Source organism: Cyprinodon variegatus, unplaced genomic scaffold (genome assembly GCF_000732505.1).
Source record: "Cyprinodon variegatus isolate N-32 unplaced genomic scaffold, C_variegatus-1.0 Scaffold393, whole genome shotgun sequence".
Lineage (NCBI taxonomy): Eukaryota > Metazoa > Chordata > Actinopteri > Cyprinodontiformes > Cyprinodontidae > Cyprinodon > Cyprinodon variegatus.
The window spans coordinates 373393-399382 of record NW_015150846.1 but is presented as its reverse complement, the minus strand read 5'-3'; the positions used below and the strand labels follow the sequence as shown (position 1 = coordinate 399382).

General features: G+C 37.8%; 2 protein-coding genes across 2 annotated transcripts; both read left to right on the top strand.

Moving 5' to 3' along the window:
• Positions 1-62: 62 nt before the first annotated feature.
• star (steroidogenic acute regulatory protein) lies at positions 63-3927 on the top strand. Its single transcript, XM_015387377.1, has 7 exons — positions 63-253; positions 476-583; positions 2003-2133; positions 2246-2404; positions 2502-2686; positions 2810-2903; positions 2988-3927. Exons 1-7 carry the CDS (start codon positions 190-192, stop codon positions 3105-3107), a joined length of 861 nt encoding a protein of 286 aa, XP_015242863.1. The 5' UTR covers positions 63-189; the 3' UTR covers positions 3108-3927.
• Positions 3928-7601: 3674 nt separating this feature from the next.
• Positions 7602-21797, top strand: elmod3 (ELMO/CED-12 domain containing 3). The gene is made up of 13 exons (XM_015387402.1): positions 7602-7695; positions 10265-10916; positions 11525-11593; positions 11695-11769; positions 13651-13720; positions 13910-13978; positions 14583-14671; positions 14982-15105; positions 15189-15311; positions 16731-16861; positions 17192-17268; positions 19066-19193; positions 19545-21797. Exons 2-13 carry the CDS (start codon positions 10815-10817, stop codon positions 19793-19795), a joined length of 1308 nt encoding a protein of 435 aa, XP_015242888.1. The 5' UTR covers positions 7602-7695; positions 10265-10814; the 3' UTR covers positions 19796-21797.
• The last annotated feature ends 4193 nt before the right edge of the window (positions 21798-25990 follow it).

The following is a 25990-nucleotide window of genomic DNA, read 5'->3' as shown; positions in this document are numbered from 1 at the left end:
GGGGGAGCTCCTATATATACAAGAGCTCTGAAACATCCCACAGATAAACTTGAATCCTCTGCAGCAGTACCTTCCACTCTACACTGTTACCCCTCAGATATACTTTAACGTTTATCCTAGCAGCTTGTATTTCAATTTTCCAATTTTTGTTTTTACATTTTTTTGTACCAGTAATTCATACAAAGCAAAATGCTGCCTGCAACTTTTAAACTGTGTGCTGGCATTTCCTATCGACACATGAGGAACATGACAGGTGAGTGAATGAATCTCATCAGAGAGACAATCAGCACTGCTGCCTTGACCTACTTCTATCCCTCCTGTTTAACTTCATTTTTAAATCCAAATTATTTCCATCTGAGGTCTTCAGGGAGAATGGGATCAGAGCGACAGAAAACAAATGAAGAAATATTGAAACGTTCATGCTTCTTTTTACTTGGAGTTTCATCTGCAAATGTCACGATCTATTGCTATCCAGGTCTAAGGAGAAATGCCCTGGCAGCCATCCATCAAGAGCTGAACAGGCTGGCAGGTCCAGGCCCCAGTAACTGGATCAGCCAAGTCCGCCGACGAAGCTCTCTACTAAGTGAGTTGTTTTATTTTTGTTTTATTCCAAATTGATTTATTCAGACTAATCTCGGAGATATACCAGCTGTGAAATTCAAGACAGACCTTTATTGTTATAAATTGTCAGTATATTCACCACTTTGGTGGGACTTCATGCTTGTTTCGTCAATTTCTCTCACAAAATATTTTCTTATAATACAAACCAAAGATAAGAGTATGATGCCAGTTAAAATACTATACTTAAAAAATACAGCTAAAAGTTAGATAACAACAAAATATTATTTTTACTTGTATTTCTAAACAGGCAAAATATGTGTTTGTATATATATTGAAAAAATATTTCCTTTTTTAAAAACTGGTTAAAATAATTGTGTTAATGCTCCACTGAATTTTCACTGGCGAGTCCCTTATGTGCATGAAGTCCCTGATAAGGTCTAAAAAGTTAATTTCTCATCAACTGGCTTTTTATTGGAAAAAGTGCTATAGGCTAAGCCGATACTCACATATTCAAATGTTACATGGTATAAATATAGATCTAAACTGTTTTTACCATGATATCAAGAGGCTTTCAATGGAAAATTCATGATGGTGTTTTAACTAATTTCGAAGAAAGTGCTGCCTTTACTCCAAACTTTTATTAATGACGTCGATAATGTTTTAGTTTAGTTATGGCTCACACATGTCAAAAAAAATGTACCAAAAGCTGCTTCCCCTATTTTTATTTTACTCTTCCTCTCATTATTTTTTTTTCTGTAACTTTAATATTATAGCTTACTTTTATGGAAGTTAGTTTTTCCCTCCTCCTGCTCTTCTAGCAGTCAGATCTCTCCATCCACCAATTGTCTATCGTCTTAAAGAGAATTGGCCTTTAAAAAAAAAACTCCATTGTATAGAAATTCAGTTTGTTCCAGGTGAAATCAACTGATTAATTTATTAGAACACAACACAAAATGAAATTTTACTCACAATGAGGTTCTCTCGTCACAGTGGGCCTTGGATAAATAGTACTACCTTCCAACACTCAGACAACTCCATGTATTGTTGTAAAAAATAAATAACAGCAAGAGATTTTATAAACAAAAACTTTAAAATGATTTTCTTGTTGTCCTTAAGAATACATTATCACAAGTTATTTAGGTGCCATGCTCAAAGAACAATAAATGTAATAAAAGTCTCAGTCCCACATCATAGAAAGAACTGTAAAAAAGATAACAAGTATGTAAGAAATAATAAGGTGGCTTCAACACGCTATTCTTCAGGTTTTGTGCAATAGATATATGAGACTTAAGTGCCTTTTTAAGATATGCATTGTTTCAATATGTGTAGCTTTTTTTTGGACATAGCAGACTTATTTGTGCCTGAATGGCAATGACAATCCAAACATTTATAGAGTTTTAGTATATTGTGATGTGTAGTCAACTAAAATCCTTTTTTTAAGGTTCTCGGATTCAGGAGGAGGAGGGGTACAATGAGGAAGAGATGTCATATGTGAAGCAAGGTGAGGATGCGCTGAAAAAAGCCATCAGCATCCTCAGCGAGCAGGACGGTTGGACTGTGGAAACCGTAGCTGTAAGTAAAATGGCAAAGCAGAGCAAAAGAACATCCCACTGAAGTTCAGATTTAATTTGGATGTGATAAGCAATATGGGTCAATTGACAAATCTCTTCCCACATTCCTGCAGGCAAACGGAGATAAGGTTCTCAGCAAAGTCTTGCCAGACATTGGGAAGGTGTTCAAACTTGAAGTGGTGCTGGAGCAACGTCCTGACAACCTTTATGAAGAGCTGGTGGAAAAAATGGAGCAAATGGGAGAGTGGAACCCTAACGTCAAACAAGTCAAAGTAAGATCGATATTTCCTGGGGTTTAATCCAGAAACATCCAAAGTACAGGCTTTAAACTTAATAGCAATGGTGACATTTCAAACTGGTATATTCCAGATTCTTCAAAAGATTGGGCAGGACACCATGGTGACCCATGAAGTGTCGGCAGAGACGCCAGGCAACGTAGTAGGTCCGAGGGACTTTGTGAGTGTCCGCTGTGCTAAACGTCGAGGCTCCACCTGCTTCCTGGCTGGAATGTCCACTCAGCATGCAAAGATGCCAGAGCAGAAAGGTGTCATCAGGTAAATAAGTTATTAACTTAATCATTATTAATCAGTTAGATCACATACTAGCTACATTGTGTAAATGCACTGCTTGTAAACATCAAATCTGCACAAACAAGCTTAATTTGTGAAATTTTGCAGAGCCGAGAACGGGCCTACCTGTATAGTAATGAGGCCCTGCGCTGAAGACCCAAATAAGACAAAGTTTACCTGGTTACTGAGTCTGGATCTAAAGGTAAACAATAAATCTTGAGCAAAAAAATGTGTTTAAACACCAAAGGAGTCTGTCTAATACCGGGTTTCCCTTTGTCATCTGCAGGGCTGGATCCCAAAGACAATCATCAACAAAGTGCTCTCTCAAACGCAGGTGGACTTTGCCAACCACCTCAGAAATAGGATGGCAAATAACGTTTCCATGGAGATGGCTCACTCCTGCTGACACAAGATGCTTCTCGAGCCAAGAGAGAGAAAAAAAAAACCTTTGTTCATCCAAATTCTCATCTAAATCACTGAAAAAGTAGACACTCCGGGGAGTTTTAATGAGATCCCAGGAAGAATGAGCATTTCTGAAATCTTGAGAAAATCTCAGCACCTTTGATGAAACTGATAATGAGTAATAATAGATAATCACAACGCCATGGCTGATGAGATTTACAGCTAAAGAATTTTAAAGAATATATTTCACCGTAATATGTGCACCATGTGCATTGCTGCCTTTTGCTGATAGTTGCCAAGTACAAATCTATGAAATATTGTTTTCTTTAAAAAAAAGATTTTCAAATCAAAAACGTGTATGCTTATATGTATTAACATTTTTGCACTTAACATTAAATGTACTTCACATTTAAGAAAGTAAGCAATGGCAAAGAGTGCACTACATGTGAAACACTGTCTTAATCAAGTTTGTTATCAGCTGCTACTCTTAAACAGGGCTTCTGGTTATTCTAAATCTTATCTCCTGTTCAGTGTTTAGATAAGACCGAATTTGTGGAGAGAATTTGATGCTCTTAACAGTCACGGCATTTCCCCTCCTAACAAAAAATGTGTAGAGTTATTTTTACGACCCTCTAGCTGATGAGTCTCTTTAAATATCAGCCTAATTAATTGCCTTGCCCCTGTTGTGAAATTGCACTTTTATGTCTGCATGTTATTTATTGATTTTGCCTAGCTGTGTGACATTACAGAGACTGCTGGGTGTCACTAATATTTATGCTTTCAAGAGGAAGTTTGAAAAATGATTGTATTGTCTTTGGATTACAACTGGAATAAAATCTTGTTGAACATATTTCTGGTTTTTATGCTCAATTTCATAAGATCATGCAGGTATACACACTTATAGCTGTAAAGTATAGACATGGATATGCTTACAATATATTAACTGCATACAGAGGACACAGTTATGTGTGGTAGTACATTGCAAAAGTTTTCACACCACTTTTACTTTTAGTTGCATTAAAACTAAAGCTGCATTGATCCATTTTTTTCCGATCCAATTAGGTACCGATACATGAGCTAAGCTCATCGGCCTATACGGTATGATACAACTCATTTAACATTATACATTGCCATGTGAGTAAAGGCATCATATTGACACAAAAGGGTAACAAATTTACAGTGTGATAAATATGAAGGATATTTACGTCATTTTCAAAACTGTTAATATACTCAGTCCCTGATGAAGAAAAGCATTACAGCAGCATGAGTCTACCGCTATCATTTATTTGGTTGTAGTTATGATAAGCAGTATAATGCTGCAAAGTTCAGTTTGTTTTTTATCTCCATAGAACACCTTCTATCATCTGCATGGCCTATAAACAGGATTTCCATTGGCTTTCTTTCTAAAATAGCTTCCTTCTTGCCACCTTTTAACAAGAGCAGATTTGTAGATTTGTGATTCTGCCACCCTGCTGGGGATGATGAAATAATCAACCATCTGTAAGCTTTTCAAAGCATGATTTATTGTTACAGCCTAATAACAGCTTTAAACATCTGCCAAATATTGTCCTTACATAGAATGCTGTGGTTTTTTGTTTTTTTTTTGGTCGTCGTGATGCTTTTTGTTCTTCTCTGTTGTTAAACAAACATTTGAGGTTTAACGAAGGATTTAATTATACCTGAATATATATATATCCATGAAATAAACAAAAATGTTTTCTCTGGATTGTATTTAGAGTAAAAGGAGTCGACATCAAATGGTTGTCACACTTCCTAAATTAGTAGGTATAAAGAAAATGTAGAAATGGTTATTCTTTTACTTTACATAGAGTACAAATAAATGAATACAAGTCACAGAATTTGTAGTCAAATGACAAAATGTGCATAAAGATGTAAGAGGTATAAAAGCTTTAACATAGCAGAATGTGTAATTTATTACAGTTTTAGTTATTTTGATGCTAAGATGGTAAAAGGAAACCTTGTCAAAAGTTTATTTTCAAAAACATTTTCTTGGTCACTGATGGGTTTTCAGAGCATTGGTTTGCCAGAGTGAGCAGGTGTTTGGCCTTTCTGATGGCTCTCTATTGCAGTTCAATATAAGCCAGCAGAACATTCCTCACAATCAAGTAACTCTGGGTTTTTATTCCAAACAGGAAGTCTGTCCCTCATTACTGCCCATTGTGTAACACGTTGCCAGATTTGTGTGTCCTTGTTCAATTTGAAGAAGTTTTGTACAAATGATTTTCTTGGATGCAGTGCAGACAACAGAAGCCAAAATGAGTCACGGTTTAGGACTCTCACTTCCTGTCTCACAAAGTTCTCCAAGATCCAACTTCATATCTATGTGATTATGTTGTGCCGATACAGCTCGAAAATGTTCTTTGAAACTGGAATTGAAATACCAGGATCAAAGGCTATTTTTATTTTACTTTTCCACAAACCTTTTGAAATGATTGGGTTCCCAACAAATATCTGGTTTTCTGTTTATATATTTAACAAGACATAAATGTTAGGTTTATGTGAGACTCTTTTTGAGATTAGGTACCACAGGCAAAAAATTGGCATCTGCTTGGGTTCCCTTCAAATAAAATCATAAGCGCTTTTCTGTTGCAGCGAGGGGAGATGTGGGAAAACTCTGACCCTGGAGCAGAAAAGGTAAATCATTTCCAGAAGCTGTGCAATGAAACCAGAAAGACAAAACAAGCAATCTGGCAGCCATGCTACATCCTTGGTACTGATGCCAGCATTGATTAACTTATTGCTCATTTTTTTGCCCAAACTGCATTTTTTTCCGTCATAGGGCGAATGTGAGCACATTCTAAGACACACATATAAAACTATATAGATCTGTCATAGTAGGCTTACATACATTGAATTATAGCTGGAATCTTGTTGTTCTGCATACAAATCTTTTCTATGTGGAGTTTGCATGTTGTTCTTCCCCCTGCATTTCTCTGGGTTCTTTTTTTCCCCCTTTCTGGTAAAAGCGAATAGATGTGCTTATAGAACATGATGATAGAAAAAAAAAAAAAAATATATATATATATATATATATATATATATATATATATATATATATATATATATATATATATATATATATATCAGTGGTTTCAAAAATTCACACATTTGTTACTTAAGTAGATGCATAGATACTGCAGTTTAAAAACACTCTGGTAAAAGTCAAAGTATCAACTTTACCTCTTTACTTAAGTAAAAGTGAAAAAGTATGTGCTCCAAAAAACTACTTAAAGTATAAAAGTATAAAGTTACTTTTTTTTAAAAATACAAAAACTAGCCAGATGCCAGTATATGAATAGAAAGCTCAATTTTTTAACTATTTCGAAAAGTTCTTTCACAAAGGGCCAAGGATGAGGGAGGTCTTGTTGGTCTCCATCTCCTGATACGCTCTCGCCTGTGTCCGACCTTTCAGACATTTCAACATCTTTTTCTGAATCCGACATTGTAGCATGGCATAGACAATTCACGTTTGCAGTTTGAAGAACACCTGCTTGCTTCTGATGATTTCCTTTAGCTAACCAATGAGTGTTTGCGTTATATGACTCATCCAATTACACTAGTTTTCACTAGATGTGGATGGAGCCAATGATCTGCATTGGATTGTGGAAATAAATTATTATAAACATTAAACCGAAGCCAAGAGTAACGAGTAACGTTTGTTTTAAAAATTTAAGGAATAGAAAGTATAGATACATGTGTGAAAATGTAATGAGTAGACGTTAGAAGTAGGAAGAAAAATAAGTTGTGTGCTTAAGTACAGTAACAAAGTATTTGTACTTTGTTACTTGACACCTCTGATATATATATAAAGATTTTCCTTTCTACACTTTAAGAAATATAATTGATTAATTACAAAATAGGAATGTAAGGTGTTTTAAACCAATAAAAAATCCAGTAACAATAGGTTTCTATTCCAGCCTTCACGTGTTTAACTACAAAAAGATGAAAAAATGTAAAAGCTTACAAAATATACATTGCAATAATGAATTAATATCTATCACTAAATTATTATAAGCAAAGTGCTTTACAAAATCAAATGTTGCTGTTTTTTTAGATGGCCTGAGCCCCTTGTTTCCAATCTTTTGTTCCTCAGTTGTGTCTATTTTTTTTATAACTGTAAATGACACCTTATGGGTTGACATAAATGTTATAACCTTGTTAAGATTGCAGTTTATTCAGTTTATCTTGATTTCTGTGAAATGAGAGCATAGAGAGTTATCTACTTAGGGTAAGATATCAACTTAGATTCTTAGGCTGAACTTTTCCCTAAAGATGTGAAAATAATCACAATTTCACATTTGACATCAGGAAAAATAATACAATCTACAGTGGGAGGCGCGCAGATCTAATTTAGGTATTTAATTGTTCAAATAAAGACATAAAAAACGCTGGGAAGGAGTTGCTCTGTGTTTTTGCCATAGACACCCCACCTTAGCTCCCAGAAAGCAATGACGTAATGAATCTATCCTTTGACAGGAAACCACAATTCCCAGGATGCACTTGGAATTGCTGTGGCTGCTGAACGGGGGAAGGGAAGCTGAGATTGGAGGGGGAAACAATCAGAAACTCAGGTACTTTTAAAATGCTTCTTGTCGTATAGTAAGGCTGGACTTGTATTTAATATATTGTGGGATTATTTAGTAGATATAAAAAAAACTGAAGTAGATGTAATGAGCGCGTTGTCTTCAGATGTGGAGATCGACTCCATCTCCGTTACAGTTCAGCAGAGCTCCAGCTAGCTTCGTTAAATAGTTAGCCTGGGAGCTGGCTTTTCTTCTTTACGTTTAGTGGGAACTGGTTGCTTGAGTGCGCAGGTGATTTTTGTCAGAAATGTTTAGAGTGTTTGGAGAGAGTTGGGACGGAGTTGCATGTCGGTGATGTCAGTGGTTGCATTCTCGGGTTGAGATAAAACTGTAGCTGCGTCTTTGTGCAGCGCGAGCGGGGCTGCTAGCTTTCTGGTTGCTACAGCTACGGGTTGCTAGCTGACAGTTGGAGCTGCCGCCCGCCCGCCTCCTCTGGAGGAGCCTGTCACCACTAAACCTCAGCTCTATGAGTCCCTCTGTCTCCATCCTCTCCACAATACTTTGAATTTTCAATAAAGTTCAGCATGAGCTTTCAGCTTTTGTTTGAATAAAAATTACAATAATCCAACAGACATTTTTTTTTATCGAAGTACAGATCCTCTACATAACTATAACTTATATTTTGTTAAAAAATATTATGCATAAGGTCTTAAAAATGTTTTCGATCTAAAAAAGTTAAAGACTTTAAATGCATCTTAACTTTTTTGCTGTTGTGATGCTTTAAGTGACCCCATTAAGCATTTACCTTTCGAGCTTTATGTCCTAACAATGTTTTTAATAGTTTCAGTTTTTGTTGTGTAGTTTAAATGATGGATATGTAAAATATAGAGGTGGGCGATACTGCGAATTTTCAATCGATACATTAAGTAAATACAGGGTCAGTATCGCCGATACGATACGATACTTTTTAATATTTAAGCTTGATGTATCATAGAGCTGTTGACCCTTTAGTGTTTCAGTGATTTTATTTATTATTACAATGGAATAACAATAATAGTGTTAATAATGTAATGTTAATAGTGTTAATAATCTACCACTTTTATTATATCTTTCCATTCTTAGGTGATTTTGTTTGTATTGTGTGCACTTTCCTGTTGCTTTAATTCTATAAAGTTCCACATCATGGGATAAATAAAGGATTAGCTAATGTTAGCACACTTAGATAACACATTTTAATGGGATAAATGTTCGGGGTTCTTTCAAAATCTTCATTACGCTTTCTGAGTGGGCTCCATTAATATATGACACATAATATCTACATAGAAAGTTAAAGTTATAGTGGAGAATGTTCTTTTTCTGGGTGGATCATCAAAATAAATGGTAATAATACCGGTGGTGAGTCTGACATAATGAAAAAATTGCAAATCTTCTTTTGAAAAGTAAGCTTGTATGAGCGATGCAAAAACTGTTTAAACAGATCGTGCACAAGGAGAAATGGGCTCGTGCACACTCTCGCACACTTTTAATAAGCCTTCCCTTGGATACATGGTTATGCCCGTACGATTTTTATAAAAGACTCGCCCTCTCCAATTTTAAAAAAATGCATGTGCAAGCCCATTTCTTTTTGTGCACGCTCTGCTTAAAGTCATAGGGAAGTCTTATCTGAATTTCAAATCATTCTAGCTTAAACATGTATATAAATGTACAGACCATTATTTTATGCAGGCCAGTTTTTACACCTAAATTCTGCCAATCGTATATCAATGGTCATCTGTCAATGAAATTTTTTCGGTCCTAGTATCTTGATTCATATGTCGCAGCTAATATAGAATCATTTACTTTACAATTCCATTGAGTTCTGTCCCAGTGTTCACGGGGATGGACGTCTGTGTCTTCGGCAGGCGTAGAGCTAACAGAACTGGCAGCGTTGCGAGGCAAGGGCTCAAACATGTACGGCTGTAAGCCTTCTACACTAAACCAAGCTTCTGGCGTCCTGTTCCACGACATCTTTGCCCCAACTTTCCTCCTCTAAATGAAAAATGGATGACGGAGGAGACTCATCCACAACTTCCGACACAAAACTCTCCTCCTCTTGCATTTTTCTATTGTCCATAGCGCTCCTTGACATCGTCGTTTCTAAGTCACCAATTTAGTGCTACTTGGTCCCAATATAATTTCCCATTGAGAACCTACTAGCACTAAGTTGCTAACTGGTTAGCTGGATGCTTCCGAGACTCCGGCCACAACCAAACTTGCTTGCGAACCTTCTGCCACAACAATCATGCCCCCTTGATAATCAACCAGTCACATTCACTTTATTCACTCGTGTAAAGTCAGGCACCACTCAGGAGAATTTGCAACTGCAACAGTTGGAACAGCCACTTCCCTACGACTTTAAAAGTTGCTGTTCTCAGAGCTCATACAAGCTTGCGGTGTAGCATACTTGTGCATAATTTTTGTATTCCATATAAATGCATAGCAGGTTGAACCATTATTGTAAGCTGTGTATGCTTTCCATGAGTACTGATTCTAATCTTTTACTATTGTTTGGTTTTGGTTAACAGGTTTGTGTCACTATAATGTTGTATTATTATAATATTTTTTTTTTACTTTTTAGATACTTTGGGCCTCCTGCTTTGGAGTTGGGCCAAACAAGAACTTTTCTCAATGCCCCCCATTGAGGTTTTTTGTTTTGGCTTCTTTGCTGCAGCCGAGCTTAAACAGTAACCCAGCTTAAGACAAATTGAATTTGTTCTGGTCGCCAGAATCATGAAGATTCTTGGACGGGGAGAGCCCAGGCTTGAAAAACAGCAACATCATGCAGCTTCTGTTTGCTTGTGGTGGGGCTGAGCTGTGGAGAAGAGGAAGGGTTTCATGACACTACACTGCGACTCTGATTTTGAGAGGATCTTGTTAACTTTCATACACAAATTCCTACACAATCAAGGTGTGTAAAGATCCCCAACCTTGGTTGCTTAAAAGAAAACAACAAGATGATCCGGACACATGGATCTCAGTGACGTTTCTGTGAAATCGGGTTGTTGACATGAAGATCTCTGCGCATGTGAGAAGAAAATGAGAAAAGCATAGAGACTTTCGCTCCCTACAGGTGTGCACTACAGAAACCATGCTGGCCTTTGCCGTGGCTCCCCAGCTCATATCCTTTCATGACTTCAAAAGCCTTTAGAGGCCACTGTCAGGATCATCATCAACATTCAACAGGATTACGTGCAATGGAAGAAAACGCTGATGTCTCATCTCACACAGAGGTGTTTAATTTCCCTTTATATTTTCAATCTAAGCTTTAATCCCTTTGTAATTTAACACCTGGTCTGTTTATCAGAACAACAAATCTTCTTCACCATTTAGTGTCTAGAAAGCTTCTGCTCCTTAAACAGTTCAAAGTTCATTTAAATGTGACTTTTAAGCAGGTCGCCACCCATGATGAAATCCCAGCCCATAGCTGTAATCTCTGATCTGGCTTGCTTGCTTGGCAGGCTGCTGCAGTGGCAGCTGACATCGCATTTCTCTTATCCCTAACTTGGTTTTGTAGCCATAACATTACCTCTAGCAGCCTACTCGGCATCCTTGTGTCGTGCATCATTTCTAGACAGTTGGATAATTGTATCATGAATGCAACACTGCCAGTGAGGGTAACTTTTCTGAAAACCAAGATCACTTACTTTCTTATCGGACGGCTGTCTCTGCAGGGAGTTTCATTATAGAAATGATTAACAGTAAATGTTACATTTTTATTGCATTGTCTGAACTATTTTAGGCCTGAATAGTTTAGGATTCATTCATTCATCATAATGTAAGAACTGCTTTCATTACCTTTGGTTTTTTTGTACTTTTCCTTTTTTTTTGTCCTTATTAGGGTCTAAATGTTTTGCCACGTGAGCATAAACCAATGGAGATCACCAATGGACATTCCACCTATAAGCCTGTAAGCTAAAGTCACTTCTCTCTGGTCCTATATAATCAATGCAGCTCAAGAGATTTTTCTCAGTTTCTGAGTCTACTTTTTTAACTGCTGTTTCTATGCAGGTCATTAATGGAGTGGTGATAGGTCACAATGGAAAAGACCACACTAATGGCAGCGCATCATTCAGATCTCTGCCGGTAATAAATCCTTATTTAAATTATTTTCTTCTCATGGGCACGATTGTCATTGCATTTGGGCTTTAGATTTGACTGTGAAACTCGGATTATGTCCCCTAACTCATATATAGTTTAATCTCCTATAATAACAAACTACTACCAGGTTAAATGGTCTACTACTTAAGCCCATTTAACCTTGTTTTCTAAAGCATACTTTGGTTTTAAGTAGGGCTGGATATTTTCAATTGAATTTGCGATATTATCGCAATTTAACAGAATGCAGTTTTCAAATCGGAGAGGAGTTGCAACAAGTGTGCAGATCCATGTGTACGAGTAGCGGCTACCACTTCTCCACACAGTTAAGTCCTGCGACAATAGATTCTTGATCTACAAGAAAACAGTGAAACCCTTGAGTTAAAACATATCCATGCTGTTGATTATTTGGATTTTGATCAAAGGTTTTAATTAAAATTACGGTAATACTTGTTGGGGAAAAAAAATCACAATTTAGATTTCTTTTGCAAAAGCATTTAGCCCTAGTTTTCTGCACATTTTTTTTTATTATTTGATATTGTTCAAGCTGTAGTGTGTCACATTTCTTCAACTAGGAGAAAGTAGATTTTAATCTGGACCGATGTTAACCAATGGTTGAATACTATGCCAATAACTTCACCTCCATTATATCCAAGTCACATAAATTTCTTTTTGTCCCACTGCTCTTCTAAATTAGCTAGAAGTTCAGACTAAATGCTGAAATTGCATGTAAAAAATAATGTTTCGCACAGCTGCAATGGAAAAGCATTTTAAGCCTCACATGACACACATGATCTGTAGCTGGACCTTACTGCCATGTAAAAAGATGAAGAAGACTGGATGCAGTTGGATGATGATGGCGCAGCATATTTGGATTCATGAGGAAATAATTTTTTTTACATTAAGTTTGCACAAGGAGCGAGATGAAGCACTTAAGCCATGGCTGAAATATTGATGTACCATATTTTCCGGACTATAGAGCTCATCTCAAGCCGCGCCCATTACATTTTTTGAGCCGCTGATATCTACTGAACTGTACCTCCAAACCTGTAGGGTGAGCTCTACATATAGCCCCTGGAGTGGGAACAAAGAAGAATGCTAGCTCCCATTAGCTTGTTGGCTCATAGCAGTAAGAGCTTCTACTAAAAAAAGGGGCTTTGTTGGCTCTTTATTTCAACTCTGCTGAAGTTGAGCCCAATCTCCTCATTGGTTCGGCAGCTATAATGCATCAAATAAATATCAAAATGTGTGAATTCGGGTCATTTGTTCTCCGTCGTGCCTGCTGCTAGCATGTTGTGCTAAATAAAAATTAGCCCCTTATTCTTTCATTTCCAACATTGACTTCCCCCCTGTGGTGGTTTGGGAAAAATCCACAGAAAAGCTGCTCCTTCTTATAAGCTGTATGGTTCAAAGTGTGGCGAAAAAAAGTAGCAGCTTTTAGTCCAGAAAATACGGTATACCTCGTGTGTTTACCACCACCGCTGCCACGTTGTCTTCAAGAGTTATCATGTCAACTAACGTATTCAGGTGCAATTTTATTTCTTTTTATGGGTATTTTATATTGAGTGGAAAAACTGCAATTGCAGAAATTTGCCTTTTTGAAATTTGTAGAAAATCAACATAAATTTGTGCACCGTTATAATGGAAATGCAGCCAGTGTCAGTTATAAAACAAAAATGGGTATCACTTAAAATCATAATCAGTTTTTCAGGCTTTTTAGAGATCAGTGGTTGGCCATAAACCTCTAGATGTTGTAAAATATTCAAAGCCTAAAATGAGTTTGACATTCATGTTCCTTGTGTAAGCATCTAGCAGGCACTAAACATATTAGCAGAATATCCTGTAATGCAGCCTGTGTTCATTGTTCAGATTTCAGCGCTAAAGCAAAATGGCCTTCTGCAGAGCCTGGCAGCTGGTGGAAATAAGGCCAGTCCCACAGGTAACTAACGCACACATACACTTCTTCACACCTGGATTGGTGTATATAATAAATACCAAGCAGCTGATGAAGATGATGCTGCTCCTGGTTGAAGGCTGCAGGGAAAATGTGTTTATGGAGCATAATGTGAAAACAGTGGGGTAATCATTTTTCACCATTTTAATGAATGATTTTTCTTTTGTTTTCTAGAGGATGCGGAGGATGCAGAGTTGGAAAAGGCCAAGCAGGAGTGGGAGACTCTAGATAACATCCAACCAGGTCAGGTTTATAAATATGTTTTTATTTATATGTATAGAAAACCTGCAAGGTAAACTTGCAAACCTACTGGATTGTTTAGTCAAGGGCTTGTTTGCAATTATTAGGAACGGCCAGGGGATTAGAGATATCAAATTTACTCAAGAGTGTTATTGTGATGCTCCAATCCAGTTTTTGCTGATTCAGACTTTGAAGCCTAATAAACTGAAATTCTTCAGCATTCATGACAGATTAGAAAGTGATATAATAGTTGGTGAGGGTGAGTATAACTAACTTTTATATACAGTTTAATACATGGACAAAATTATTGAGGGTTTAAAGTTTTAACGCTATAGTTAGTATTGATAACATCAGATTCCAAATTACAGCTTTGAGTCAGATCCTGAAACTATATGCCTACATGGTAGCAAAGGAGCCTAAATGGACAGAAGACTCTTCTCAAAGGTCCTGCTGACTTTCTTTTCTTTTCTTTTTCTCTCACTTAAATTTAAAAAATCTCCATTCTTTACCACGAATAATTTGTGATTTAGATGAACAGCTGATGAAGCCAGTGTAGCTGTAAGGGTCTGTGTTCTAAAAGACAAAATGTCCTGAAATGCCCCAACAGCTCTAAGCGAGGACTCAAACCCAACCCCACTCATCTCCTTCAATGAAGCTCTGCAGTACTTCCAGACCACAGACCTCGGAGACCTGCTGGTAAGAAAAGCCCTTTTTATTGCCTGTGTCACAAACTCCAGCTTCATATGTAATATAACAATAGTTTGAGGTCTTTTTCTTGTGTTTTTGTTTTTCCAAAAAAAATAAATAAAAACCGATAGCTGAAATTTGATATTTCTTTTCAGTCATCAGCATCAGCGTAAACTTTAACGATTCGCTTCGGTCCTGCTTGTACAACACTGGCAAATGGAAGAGAAAAATCCAAGCTTTGAATCTTGGATCTAATAATTAAGTGTAAACCATTTATTAGCTATTTAATGTTTGTTTGTTTTTTCCCCCTCCACTGTAGAAAAACATCCAGCCAACTATTCGCAGGACCGGTCTGGCTGCGATTGCACATTTCCTGTTTGGTCCACCGCGGCTGCACAGGGAGCTCCTGGAGGAGAGGGATCTCGTCTTTGCCATTGCCCAGTGTGAGTGTCCGGTTGGCCAGTTTCAGGCGTAAGATTTATAATTGTATTAATTGATAACCAAGTTAATCTTTGCTTGTGTCTAGGTCCCATTGATAACAGCCAAACGGTCCACATGCGTGTCCTGCAGACCATCAATAAAAGGCTGATTGGAACCAGGCTGGACTGTCCTCGCTACGGTTCGCACTGGGAAAACATCGGCTTTCAGGGTTAGACCCTCATAAACTATTTAATTGTAATTTTATGGCATCATTTGGGGAATTTTTGCAGTGAATTAATTTGATAGCATGACTTGCTCGTGATAGTTTTTTTTTTTATTTATCTTTAATTTGATTTATGAGTTTTTCTCCTCATTTTTATTTTTTTTTCTCCCCTAATTATTAAGAAAAGCCGAGGGTCACTGTATCTGGCTATGCGCAAAGCAACCCTGCTCATATGCCGTGCTTTAAGCAAAAGATTCTGCTACAATTGGCTGTTTCTTATTTCAGGTTTGTTGGTTAGTGCAGGTTTGTTCATCCCGCAGAGACGGGCATTTTCACTACTACGCTGCGCAATTGGCAGCCGTGCAGCTAGTTTGTAAGCTATCTGTACCAGGAGCCATTTCTGGACATTTTAAAATATGCCGTTCAATACACAACCCCAAAACACAATCCCATCTATCCATCCATCATCTGACACGGTTGTCCTCTCGTGGGGGTCACGAGGGGTGCTGGTGCCTATCTCCAGCAGTCAGTGGGCGAGAGGCGGGGTACACCCCGGACAGGTCGCCAGTCCATCGCAGGGCAACACAGAGACACACAGGACAAACAACCATTCATGCACACACTCACACCCAAGTACAATTTAGAGAAGCCAATTAATCTAACAGTCATGTTTTTGGACTGTTTTTGGACTGTGGGAGGAGTACCCAGAGAGAACCCATGCATGCTCAGGGAGAACATGCAAACCATGCAGAAAGGCTGGGAATCGAACCCAGAAACTTCTTGCTGCAAGACAGCAGTGCTGTCTTGCAGCAAGAAGCAGCACTGCGCCACTGAACACAATCCCATTTCTTCTAATACAAGGTAATCTCGCTCCCCCCCGTGTTACTGAACCCCCACTCCCATCCGCCATTCTCCTACTAAACTTGGTTTTGGCTAGTAATGCCTTCTGATAATGTCCAAAAGACACATCATCATAGCATTTAGACTTAATCGCTGGTGTTGCTATAAAGCTCACGTTGACAAATTGATTTTCCCCTCCTGCACACTGGAAATCCGCCACTACGCCGGAGGAGCCTGCAGTTCCAAACAACAAAAGATTTTTTTTGTTTGTTTAAACAAACTTCTCACTCACTTGTAGTTATATCGTTTGCTGTTTTGTGTGATGCTTTCGCTTGCTAAACTACAACCTAAGAGTAATACTGCAGCCACAGAAACTCTGGGAAGCCAAAAACGCACCAATTATTTATTTATTTATTTTTTTAATCGCCAGCACCAAATAATTCGAATTAATTCATTGAATCGACTTTTTGCCCAGGTCTATTTTAAAGCCAGCTAAGTTATTAGGGTCATGCTCTTCTGTGGCCGCTCCATATATGGCTCCTAACCTTAAAATGTCAAACTGTGGTTTGGTGGGGTGTTTTGCAGGTACAGACCCAGCCACTGATCTACGTGGAACCGGATTTCTTGGACTGATGCACACTCTCTACTTTGTGATGGACCCAGAAACTCTCCCTTTGGCGAGAGATATCTACAAGCTGTCACAGCATCCTACACAGGTGCCGTCAGATCAAAGGACACAGTCCTAAAGAACTTTAATCAAATGACTAACTTAATTTTCAAAGTTATATCATAAATAAAATTATAAAAATATAATTCTGAATTGTAAAAAATAATCAGAGTAAATGTCCCTGACTGTTTGTTTATACTTTACCCTGCTGGATAAAGAAATTATCTGTAGTGTGTCTGGATTATTACTTATCAGCAACTGTTCTGTTTGGTCTTTACTTATTGGATAAAAGTCTAATGAATAATTAGATTGTGGCTTTAAGCAGTATGTAAGTATAATTCATATCAATACATCATTATGGTGTTTTTTTGTGTCTTAGAACTTCCCATTCTGTGTGATGTCAATCAACATGACCCACATTGCTTTGCAAGCTCTGAGAGAGGAGGCCCTGTCCAAGTGAGTCATGCCTACTAAACAGCTGTTTTTTTTTTTTATATTGTCCAAGAAAAATTGAAAGAAACCCTCTGGAAACATCAGATCTAATTAGGGTTAAAATCATAAAATGGACTCAGTAGTGTTTAGGAACAACATGTTTTTTAAGAACTCCCATGTAGTTGTCATCGAACCAGGAACTGAACTCTATAGATGCGCTTAATCTGTTTGGATGGACCTGTTACCCAAATGCTGCTGCACCCCATAAAAATATTAGGCTAATAATAATGGATTCTCCTACAGCCGTCTGTCTTCTCAATCACTATAACTGTATGTTTATATCTGTGTTTATGTAGCTTACAAATATGATCCAATGTTAATAATTATTTTATAATTTATGCTTCTTTGTAATATAAATGCGATATTCAATGTATGTTCATATACAATTATTTATATCTATGTAAAGAAATGTATATGTATATATACATTTCTTTACATAGATATAAATAATAAAAAAGATAAATTAATATATTATAGGATGTGCGCTTTGGCAAATTCATATTCATCACATATGAGTATTTTCAGTTTAATACGATTAAGAATATTTGAATGCGCTGAAACATGTTTCCTCACACGTGTGGCTATGATTGCTGTATTTATAGGCTTTGCTGTACAGAAAGAGTTAAAAGCTTCGTATTCAAAGAGTTACAACTGATTAAATCCACCAATAATTCATTGATCCTGCCTAAAAGTATTAGACTGAGTGGAACGGCTGACCTTCCCAAGATGGCGGTCCCATGGCTCCACAAAGTTTAACCCTTTTTTTCTACCTATGCCTAAATGTTCATTAGCACTAAAGTTAGTTTACAAAATATGTCAGATTGTAATATACATGTTTTAAATATCTAACCTCAGAGGGCTGATTTTGTTGAATATGTTGTAGGATGTTTAATTTCAAATGCCATTTATGTTAGATTCACTAGATGAATTTATTTAAGTGGTTCAAAGAACAGAGGGAGACAAACTAATGAAGGAAAGAGAGTTATGAGGAAAGTTACTTAATCTTCAGTGTTGATTCTTCCCACTAGCTTAGCAATTAGCCACTATGCTACCCAAAAACTTATGGATGCTAACTTACTATGGCTCCATCCAGGCTGTATGATTTGGTCGGTCTGTCCTCAAACACCGAACCGGCAGCTGTACATCTTTGCATGCAGACTTGGCAGGTCGTATCCATCCAAGCCTTATAAACATTACTGATGGCTGGGACTGAAGCTGCATCAGTCCTGCCTATATCACGGCTAATGGCTCTGCAGCGAGTGTCCTCTCCAGTTTGTTGGTGTTGGACACATGTTGAGCGAACGGATGGGAGATTTAAATAACTGCCAGCTCAGGTTGGTGCGCAAAATGGAATAAGTAAACACTATTAGGGGAGTGGAGGCCTAGTGGTTAGATCATTGCGCGTCAATCCCAGAGGTTCTGAGTTCAAGCCCCACTCCCACAGACTGCCACTCTGGGTCTCTGAGCAAGACCTTTAACCCCCACGCTGCTTCCCGAGCACCGCACAATGGCAGCCCACTGCTCCCCAAGGGGATGGGTTAAATAAAGTTGAATTCTATTCTCTATTCTTCTATTCTATCAAGACAAACATGTTTGGTATATTGCTTCACTTTAATGTCAACATATGATTTTTGGTGGGTTTTTTGTTAAATAGCAGGCGACTAGGCCCCTTTATTGCATTGTTTTAGAGTGTATAAATTTTTGTTTCCTTTTGTTTCATAAATGTTTCGTATTTTTGCTCTCTTTCTCTGTTTGTTCCAGGGAGTGCAATCGTCGTCAACAAGTGGTCGGGGTGCTGAATGAGTTTTATGTCGCGGCATTTCTCCACGTGTACCAGCTGTGGAAGACCCAACAGAAGACAATAGCTGACTCTGGCTTTGTGCTGAAAGGTAAAAAGACAAAAGAGATGTTTTCAATAAAACACCTGAAAATACATTTCTAGCTTAAAAACAGTTTTAAAAGAAATCCTCTAATATTTGCTTCCATTATTAAGTTAAGTTACTGTCATATTTGAATCACTGACTATAATCTGGCTGTATCATTTGTTAAGTGGCTTGAGATGACGTGCTGTATAAATAAACTCAATTAAATATTTCTAAGGGAATTAGTGAATTGCGTTAGTTTTATAACCAACAGTATTTTTAAAATAAAGCCTCGTTTTTCCTTTTTAAAGCTTGTTTGGTTGTCCGTCTGCAGAGCTCAACATGAGTCTATTATTTCCCTGTCTTTGTAACCAACAGAAGTGGAGCTGTTTGCCAAAAAGAACCCCAAGCAGATGCTGCGCCGACTAGAGGTCTTCCTGAAAGAGAGGCAGGCAGGTGGAGTCCCACGTGGGACATCGCCAGACCCTCAGGGCCAACAGCCCTCTCCCAGCTTGGGGGAGAGAGGGGCTAAAGCTGGGGCGGGGCAGGGAAGCAGGGCAGAGGAGTTGCACTTCACAGGAGTGTGTGATCTCCCGCCGGACATGGAGGGAGAGGCCAGACTTATCTGAATTAGAGTCTGTGTGTGAGAGTGAGTGAGCTGTCCACCCCATGAAGAGATAAATCTAATAATCTATGTGTGAATGACTTAGTCAAAGCTAAAACCGCTCAGCAGGCGCTGATCTGAAGTCTGCTATCTGGATCTTCTTCCTACAATGCTGAGGTGCTGCACTTTGATCAGATTAAAGGAATATTAATGTTTTGGGTGTACTATTCCTTTAAGATTAGTGTTTTTTCAGTTATGTATGATTTATGATTATTTAATATATCCTTTAAACTTGGGACAAAAGATCTAAATAAAATGAGAGTTAAAGTATATGTAGGTATTTTAATGTAAGATGTCATTAAAGCAAAGGAAGTGAATAATTGCACTTTTCTCTAGTTGTCGTAGCCAAAATAACAGCTGCCAAATTCCTATTGTTAAACTCGTCTAGACGTCCAAAATGTACACGCTCATGTCTCAAGGGTTTCTCAGTGAATCAAGGAGCTTCTGTTTTTGCATTAGAAATGATGCAACGAGTTTAAGGCCATCCGCTTCGGTTTGTTCCTGTGCTGAGTGAGAGGATAGGAAAAACCCAGAGAGGGTTTAGAGTTCTTTCATCAGGGATCAGAAATGGCTTATTGACCTTGATTTTTCTTATTTTTGTAAGAAACTTTATACAGTAGGATTTGAATGCGGCTTGATTTGAAGGTGGGTATATTTTTGGGTTTAATATAAAACGGTGACTGGAACGTGAAGGGACGTTTAGTCCAGGTGATAAGAGATTAACTAGGAAACCTTAAATCTTATTTTTTAAAGATGACCATTTTAACCTTTACGAGTAGGACGCTCGTCCATTTGCTTCTGATTTCTCTGCTGTGTATGAAGGCACTTCAGACAGATGGTTAGGTAAACATGATCTCTTATCAAAACATGAGTTTTCTCCTTTCATGATTTGTTGCAGCTGCTGGAAAGATGCCTGATTTATGTGCGTTAGGCATGGGCCGGCATGAGATCGTCATACGATTAGCTTCAGAAAAACACCACAAATATATCATTTGTAACCAAAAACTTCAAACAAAAATAAATGTTAGGCTCCATATATTTTTTTTTTTTGACAAATAAAAATCAGTTTATCTAACTTAAAACAGGACTACCTTAGTAATACTGTCTAGCAGAGGTGGGTAGTTTCTACTTGTATGTACTCAGTAATTTACTGCAGTAAATATACCCACATTTTAAGGTTTAACGGAAGTAATTTTATCCTTTTTTTTGTCCTATTTTTTAGTTTTTTGGCTACTTTACCTATCACTACTTCACTTCACTAAGAGAAGAAGAAGCTGGTTCCACACAAAAAAAGCACCTAGCACAAAGAGTTAGCCTAATATTAATTAGCATTCTTGTTTCTACTCATTGTTTTAATTACCTTCCGTAAATGTTTATTTCCTGAGGTTGTTTTTTTTAAGTTTTGTTATTATTATTTATTTATTTTTATTTTTTTCACAAAACATAAAAAAAGAATAATGTTTCACTAAAAAAGAAAATGTGATGGACAACTGCCGAAAAAACCCTCAAGGGGCTTAATGAGTGGCAGTCTCCATAAAAACAAATATATTTCACCATTTCAGACATCTATATGATATTGTGTAAAAAACAAAAACATGATGTGGAATTTTTTTTTTTAATCCTAGATATATAATTTTGAAACTGTTATTTATTCATATTTTATTTTTAGTCTTTTAATGTACCAGAAGCTGTTCAGAACTTTATATATTTTCATGTTTTTTGAATCTAAATATAAATTCTATGGTTACTCCATAATTAAGTATCCTTTTTACCAAATACCTTTTTACTCTTACTAGAGTCATTTCTTAGATGGAAGTAGTGCTTCTCTTACTCGAGTACAACTTCTGGGTTCTCTACCCACCTCTGCTGTCAAGTGGCGCTCTCTTTCTCTTTTTTTCTGCACCATCGTTCTGTTTTTGAATATATTTATTTATCCTTGAAAAGAAAATATGTGCAAGCAGTCCTCCTTTTTTTTTTTTTTTTTTTTTTTATAAATGAGTGAAGGGAGAGTGTAGTAGCCTTTTAGCCAGCTGACTGGCAGTGCACAGGACCGTGTGTGGAGCCCCATAGCCAGAGAAAACTCCACTCACACTGCACCTCCTCTGGCATTTTTATTAAAAGGACTTTAAACCATAGAGAGGATTTTTGCAGTTCTGAAAGCAGAACTTGAAGGAACCTGGGTGTTCCTTGATGCTGTGGCCAGCCCATGCTTAGCGTGTGTGTGCTCAGACCCAGACGGAGCCAAGAGTCTGATCTGAACGTTCTCAACATTCCGTTATAAAGCGTGTGATTGTAATCGTATTTATTCTTAGCTTATTTCTTTTATCTTGAACAAATGTTCCTTGTGTGGATGGTTGTGTGTGAATGTGGTGAACTAATTGATCTGATGCTGATGAAGGGTGCCTCTCCTAGGAGATGTATGGTACAGTATGCAATCCTTGCTCTGTCTCTATGATAATCAAAAACACTAGTGCTGTATGATGATAGAAATCGTTCTTAATTTCAGGGTTTGTGCACTCGTGCAAGCGAATGTGTATGCGTGCGAGTCGCAGTGACAGGAACTGACTACAGATGGGGGTTGATTTCTTCTGCACACAATAACACCAGCTTTGCAGACTCCCTCGATGCACCAAGCTGCAGATGCGGTACTTGCGTTACGCTTTAATGGTACATTAGGTTGGCTTGGACAGTATTTATCAGGCAAATATATAATTTTCTGTGTTGCCTACAGCGGTCCTGTGGACTGGAGAGGGTCGAGTTTCTCTGTGAAGTTGGTTTGTGTGGCTATAGAAACCACCCCCCATCGCCGTAACCTCAATCTGTAGCATGTTCAGGTAGCTCTAGTACTGTAGCATCCTTTAGCCTCCTCCTCTTCGTACAGCTTGTTGATGTCATGTCTCGGTTCCCGTCTAGTGTCGATGAGTGTGCAAACTGTTACTACTATAGCACATGCATTTCATAGCTTTCTTCAGCCTCCTCAGTCAGCATGTCAAGTTTTCCGATGAGATGCAGGATCATGTTATTGAGGTCAAGCGTGGCAGTGATGGAAGGCCCGGGCCCTCACAGCGGGTCAACGAAGTGTTGAACGCATGCAGGTCCTGGTAACAACCAAAGTGAGCCACACATACAGGGACATTAAAACCCAGTAGCACATACATTTTATTATTTGTCTTAAATTGGAGTGACACAAGGAGTAAATATGAAGGATTGTTAAAAAGCTTTCTTTCAGGGAGGACAACTTTAATGAGAAACTAATTCTTTTTAACCTCAAATCTTAGAAGTTTTGGATGCATTTTCTATGCACTTTGATTTCAGTTCATAGATGCTAATGGGTTTCAAGTCAGTTGATTTGTTTGTGCCACTCTTATCAGCTTTATATTGTATAATGGTATTCATCTCTATACTTATTCAGTAGAACCCATGTCCTGTATTTATAGAACCATTATTTATCCTGCACTTGCTGCTATTGCACTTCTGGTTAGACCTTACCTGCGTTTCATTGCCTTGTACCTGTACCTGTGCAATGACAATAAAGTTAAATCTAATCTAATTGTATCTAAAAGTAGTTGATGTTTCTGATTGCCGCAAAATTTACCCAATTTCAATTAAATTTTCAACAGAAATGTTCCCCTTAGAAACGTCTTCTGAATAATTTGTGCTTTGAATTGCAGCAACAATAAAAAGGACTATAGAATAACCCCTTTGCAGTAAATATTTAATGTTAGATTCAAACTTCTGTTTCTCCAGCAGTGCAGTCCTCTTTAGATAGCCTTCCTAGAGGTCTTCGGTTCGAGTACGTCAATAGGTTCTAGCTCCTTTGTTGCAGGACAGTATTGCAACAATTAGCTGAAAAAGTCTTGAGATACCTGTTGTGAAATGAATAAACCTTTTTATACGCCATTAATGGGCAATAAACTAGCTTATATCAATTTACACTCATAGGGAGCTGGATTGATTTTTAAACGCCTATAAATTTTATGGAATTTCTTCATATATTTAATGCATATTCCCATCTGGAATAATGGACTAAGATTACTTGGGTTGTTACCAGAGATTCCCCCTGCTGTACGTCCACTGGATTGTCCCCTTTTCACCAGTTAGTCAGACCTGCTGCATTTGGGAAAGCTCAAATATATAACACATGCAAGTTTTTACTACACTGGCAACCACACCAATTTCAACATCTAAATTGATCCTCACCGTTCCCGTTCTCCATTAGTATGACTTGAAGTATGAGCCGATGTCGTTTGCTGAATGTTGGAGTAGGTTTTCTTTCTGGTAGGGGTGAAGGGGGGTCTGGAAAATTTGCACTGTTGTAGATATTTGAGACGTATGCGTGACGTATGCAAGAGGAAGCAGGCTATCTTGAATAGCCATATTGTGATTTTCATTTTCCCGCCCAGCTCATGAGACAGGCTTTGTGAAGTCGGGTTCGGAGATGAGCTGCACCATCGCGATGATCTCATACTAAGTTTAAGGAGGTTTTAAGCTGAAGAGCAGCGCTGCGTATGTAAATCAGGACGTTTGTACATAGAGAATTAATGATTGTAACTGTATGATTGTCTGTAGGGCATTATACTGAAACACATTGCTTACCTCAAGACTTGAGACTAATCTTCCTTTCTCTCTTTCTCTCCTGTCGTTTGGCCTCCCTCTCAGGCTCGTTTTGCTTCCCTCTATTCTGGCCTTCTTTTTTTACATACCTAATTGGAAATGTTATATAATTTATAGTCGGCGCCTAAATATGTTAGCCATTTAACACAAAAAGCTGGTCGATGTTCTATGTATTCTATTTAAGAAAATTCTATAGGCCCGCAGGTTGTGATGCACACCTAACGGATGAAACCTTCCTTCTCAGCAGGAGCTTTAATTGGCCAGCAGTGTTGAAATAAGCTGGTTTTCTTGTGGCTTCAGTGATAGTTCAGTATACTTTGGCTGTGATTAGGTGTTCGATGTGAATAAACCACATCCCTTAAAGCGCCAGTCACAAACTCATATTTGATTGTAAAGATATAAGCTTAACTTGGCAGTCATATTGCTGTGTATGCTTAGACATCGGTATNCTTTAATTGGCCAGCAGTGTTGAAATAAGCTGGTTTTCTTGTGGCTTCAGTGATAGTTCAGTATACTTTGGCTGTGATTAGGTGTTCGACGTGAATAAACCACAGAGAAAACAGATCCCTTAAAGCGCCAGTCACAAACTCATATTTGATTGTAAAGATATAAGCTTAACTTGGCAGTCATATTGCTGTGTATGCTTAGACATCGGTATATATTCAGTGTCCAAACAAGGCCAGATTTATCCAGGTTACCGAAAGTTTTCACTTCAGCCATTGTAACACATTCAATTCTTTATGCCTTTACTGTTGTTTTTCGTTCCCTTTTTTGAGAAACAAAATTAACAAACTCAAAGACAGGTTTCATGCAGGATGTCGGATGCTCTGAGAGCCGGAGTCTGAATGGCGGCTCAGCAAATACAATCACTTCTCTCTATATCCTGTTCCTTAATATGGAGGTGTTTAACTGTTGCCGTAGTCTTCATGTCCCTCAGAGCATTTTATGACTATTCTTTGATTGTAGAAGCCCTATTTTATACTGAGAGTTATTTCAGAATACAGTATGTGCTGTTAAACATTAAATGTATTGTATGGAGAAAGCTAAATAAATGCTGTTTAAAAACGACTCTCTTGTATATCCTTTTTGATTTAGTCCAAATCTTACATCATGTAGGTGCAAAAAATCCGGAGATCGTTGAAAGGTTTATTTCTGGGATTTTCTGTTGGAGAAACCTCTGCAAAATATTTTTAACCCTTTATAGGGCACTCAGTGAGATACTTTGAACATCATGGGTGCTATTAGAGGACACAAGACCGTGTTCATTTTGTAACATTGAAAAATGATGTGTTTTGATGGCAAAAAATTTGATCAATGTAAACAAAAACGGACGCCCTGATACATTATAAAAAATAAAAAAGAGTGCTTCCATAATAAATTCATGTAAAACAGAGTGAAACAAAACACTTTTTTTGTTACAGCATAATCTTAGAGCAGGGGTCTTCAACGTTTTCGAGGCCAAGGACCCCCAAACTGATTGCGAGATGGAGCGGGGACCCCCTAATTATATATATTGTATGAAATTGTGTTATATCAAACTGGTCCT

What these genes read in the sequence shown, in the direction of transcription:
- elmod3 (XM_015387402.1), top strand. Translation starts at nt 10,815, where the DNA reads ATGACTTCAAAAGCCTTTAGAGGCCACTGTCAGGATCATCATCAACAT. An exon ending in GACATTCCACCTATAAGCCT is followed by an intron (nt 11,594 to 11,694) that starts GTAAGCTAAAGT and finishes GTTTCTATGCAG; the next exon opens with GTCATTAATGGAGTGGTGAT. An exon ending in AGAGAGGAGGCCCTGTCCAA is followed by an intron (nt 17,269 to 19,065) that starts GTGAGTCATGCC and finishes TGTTTGTTCCAG; the next exon opens with GGAGTGCAATCGTCGTCAAC.
- star (XM_015387377.1), top strand. Translation starts at nt 190, where the DNA reads ATGCTGCCTGCAACTTTTAAACTGTGTGCTGGCATTTCCTATCGACAC. An exon ending in GGACTGTGGAAACCGTAGCT is followed by an intron (nt 2,134 to 2,245) that starts GTAAGTAAAATG and finishes ACATTCCTGCAG; the next exon opens with GCAAACGGAGATAAGGTTCT. An exon ending in GAGCAGAAAGGTGTCATCAG is followed by an intron (nt 2,687 to 2,809) that starts GTAAATAAGTTA and finishes GAAATTTTGCAG; the next exon opens with AGCCGAGAACGGGCCTACCT.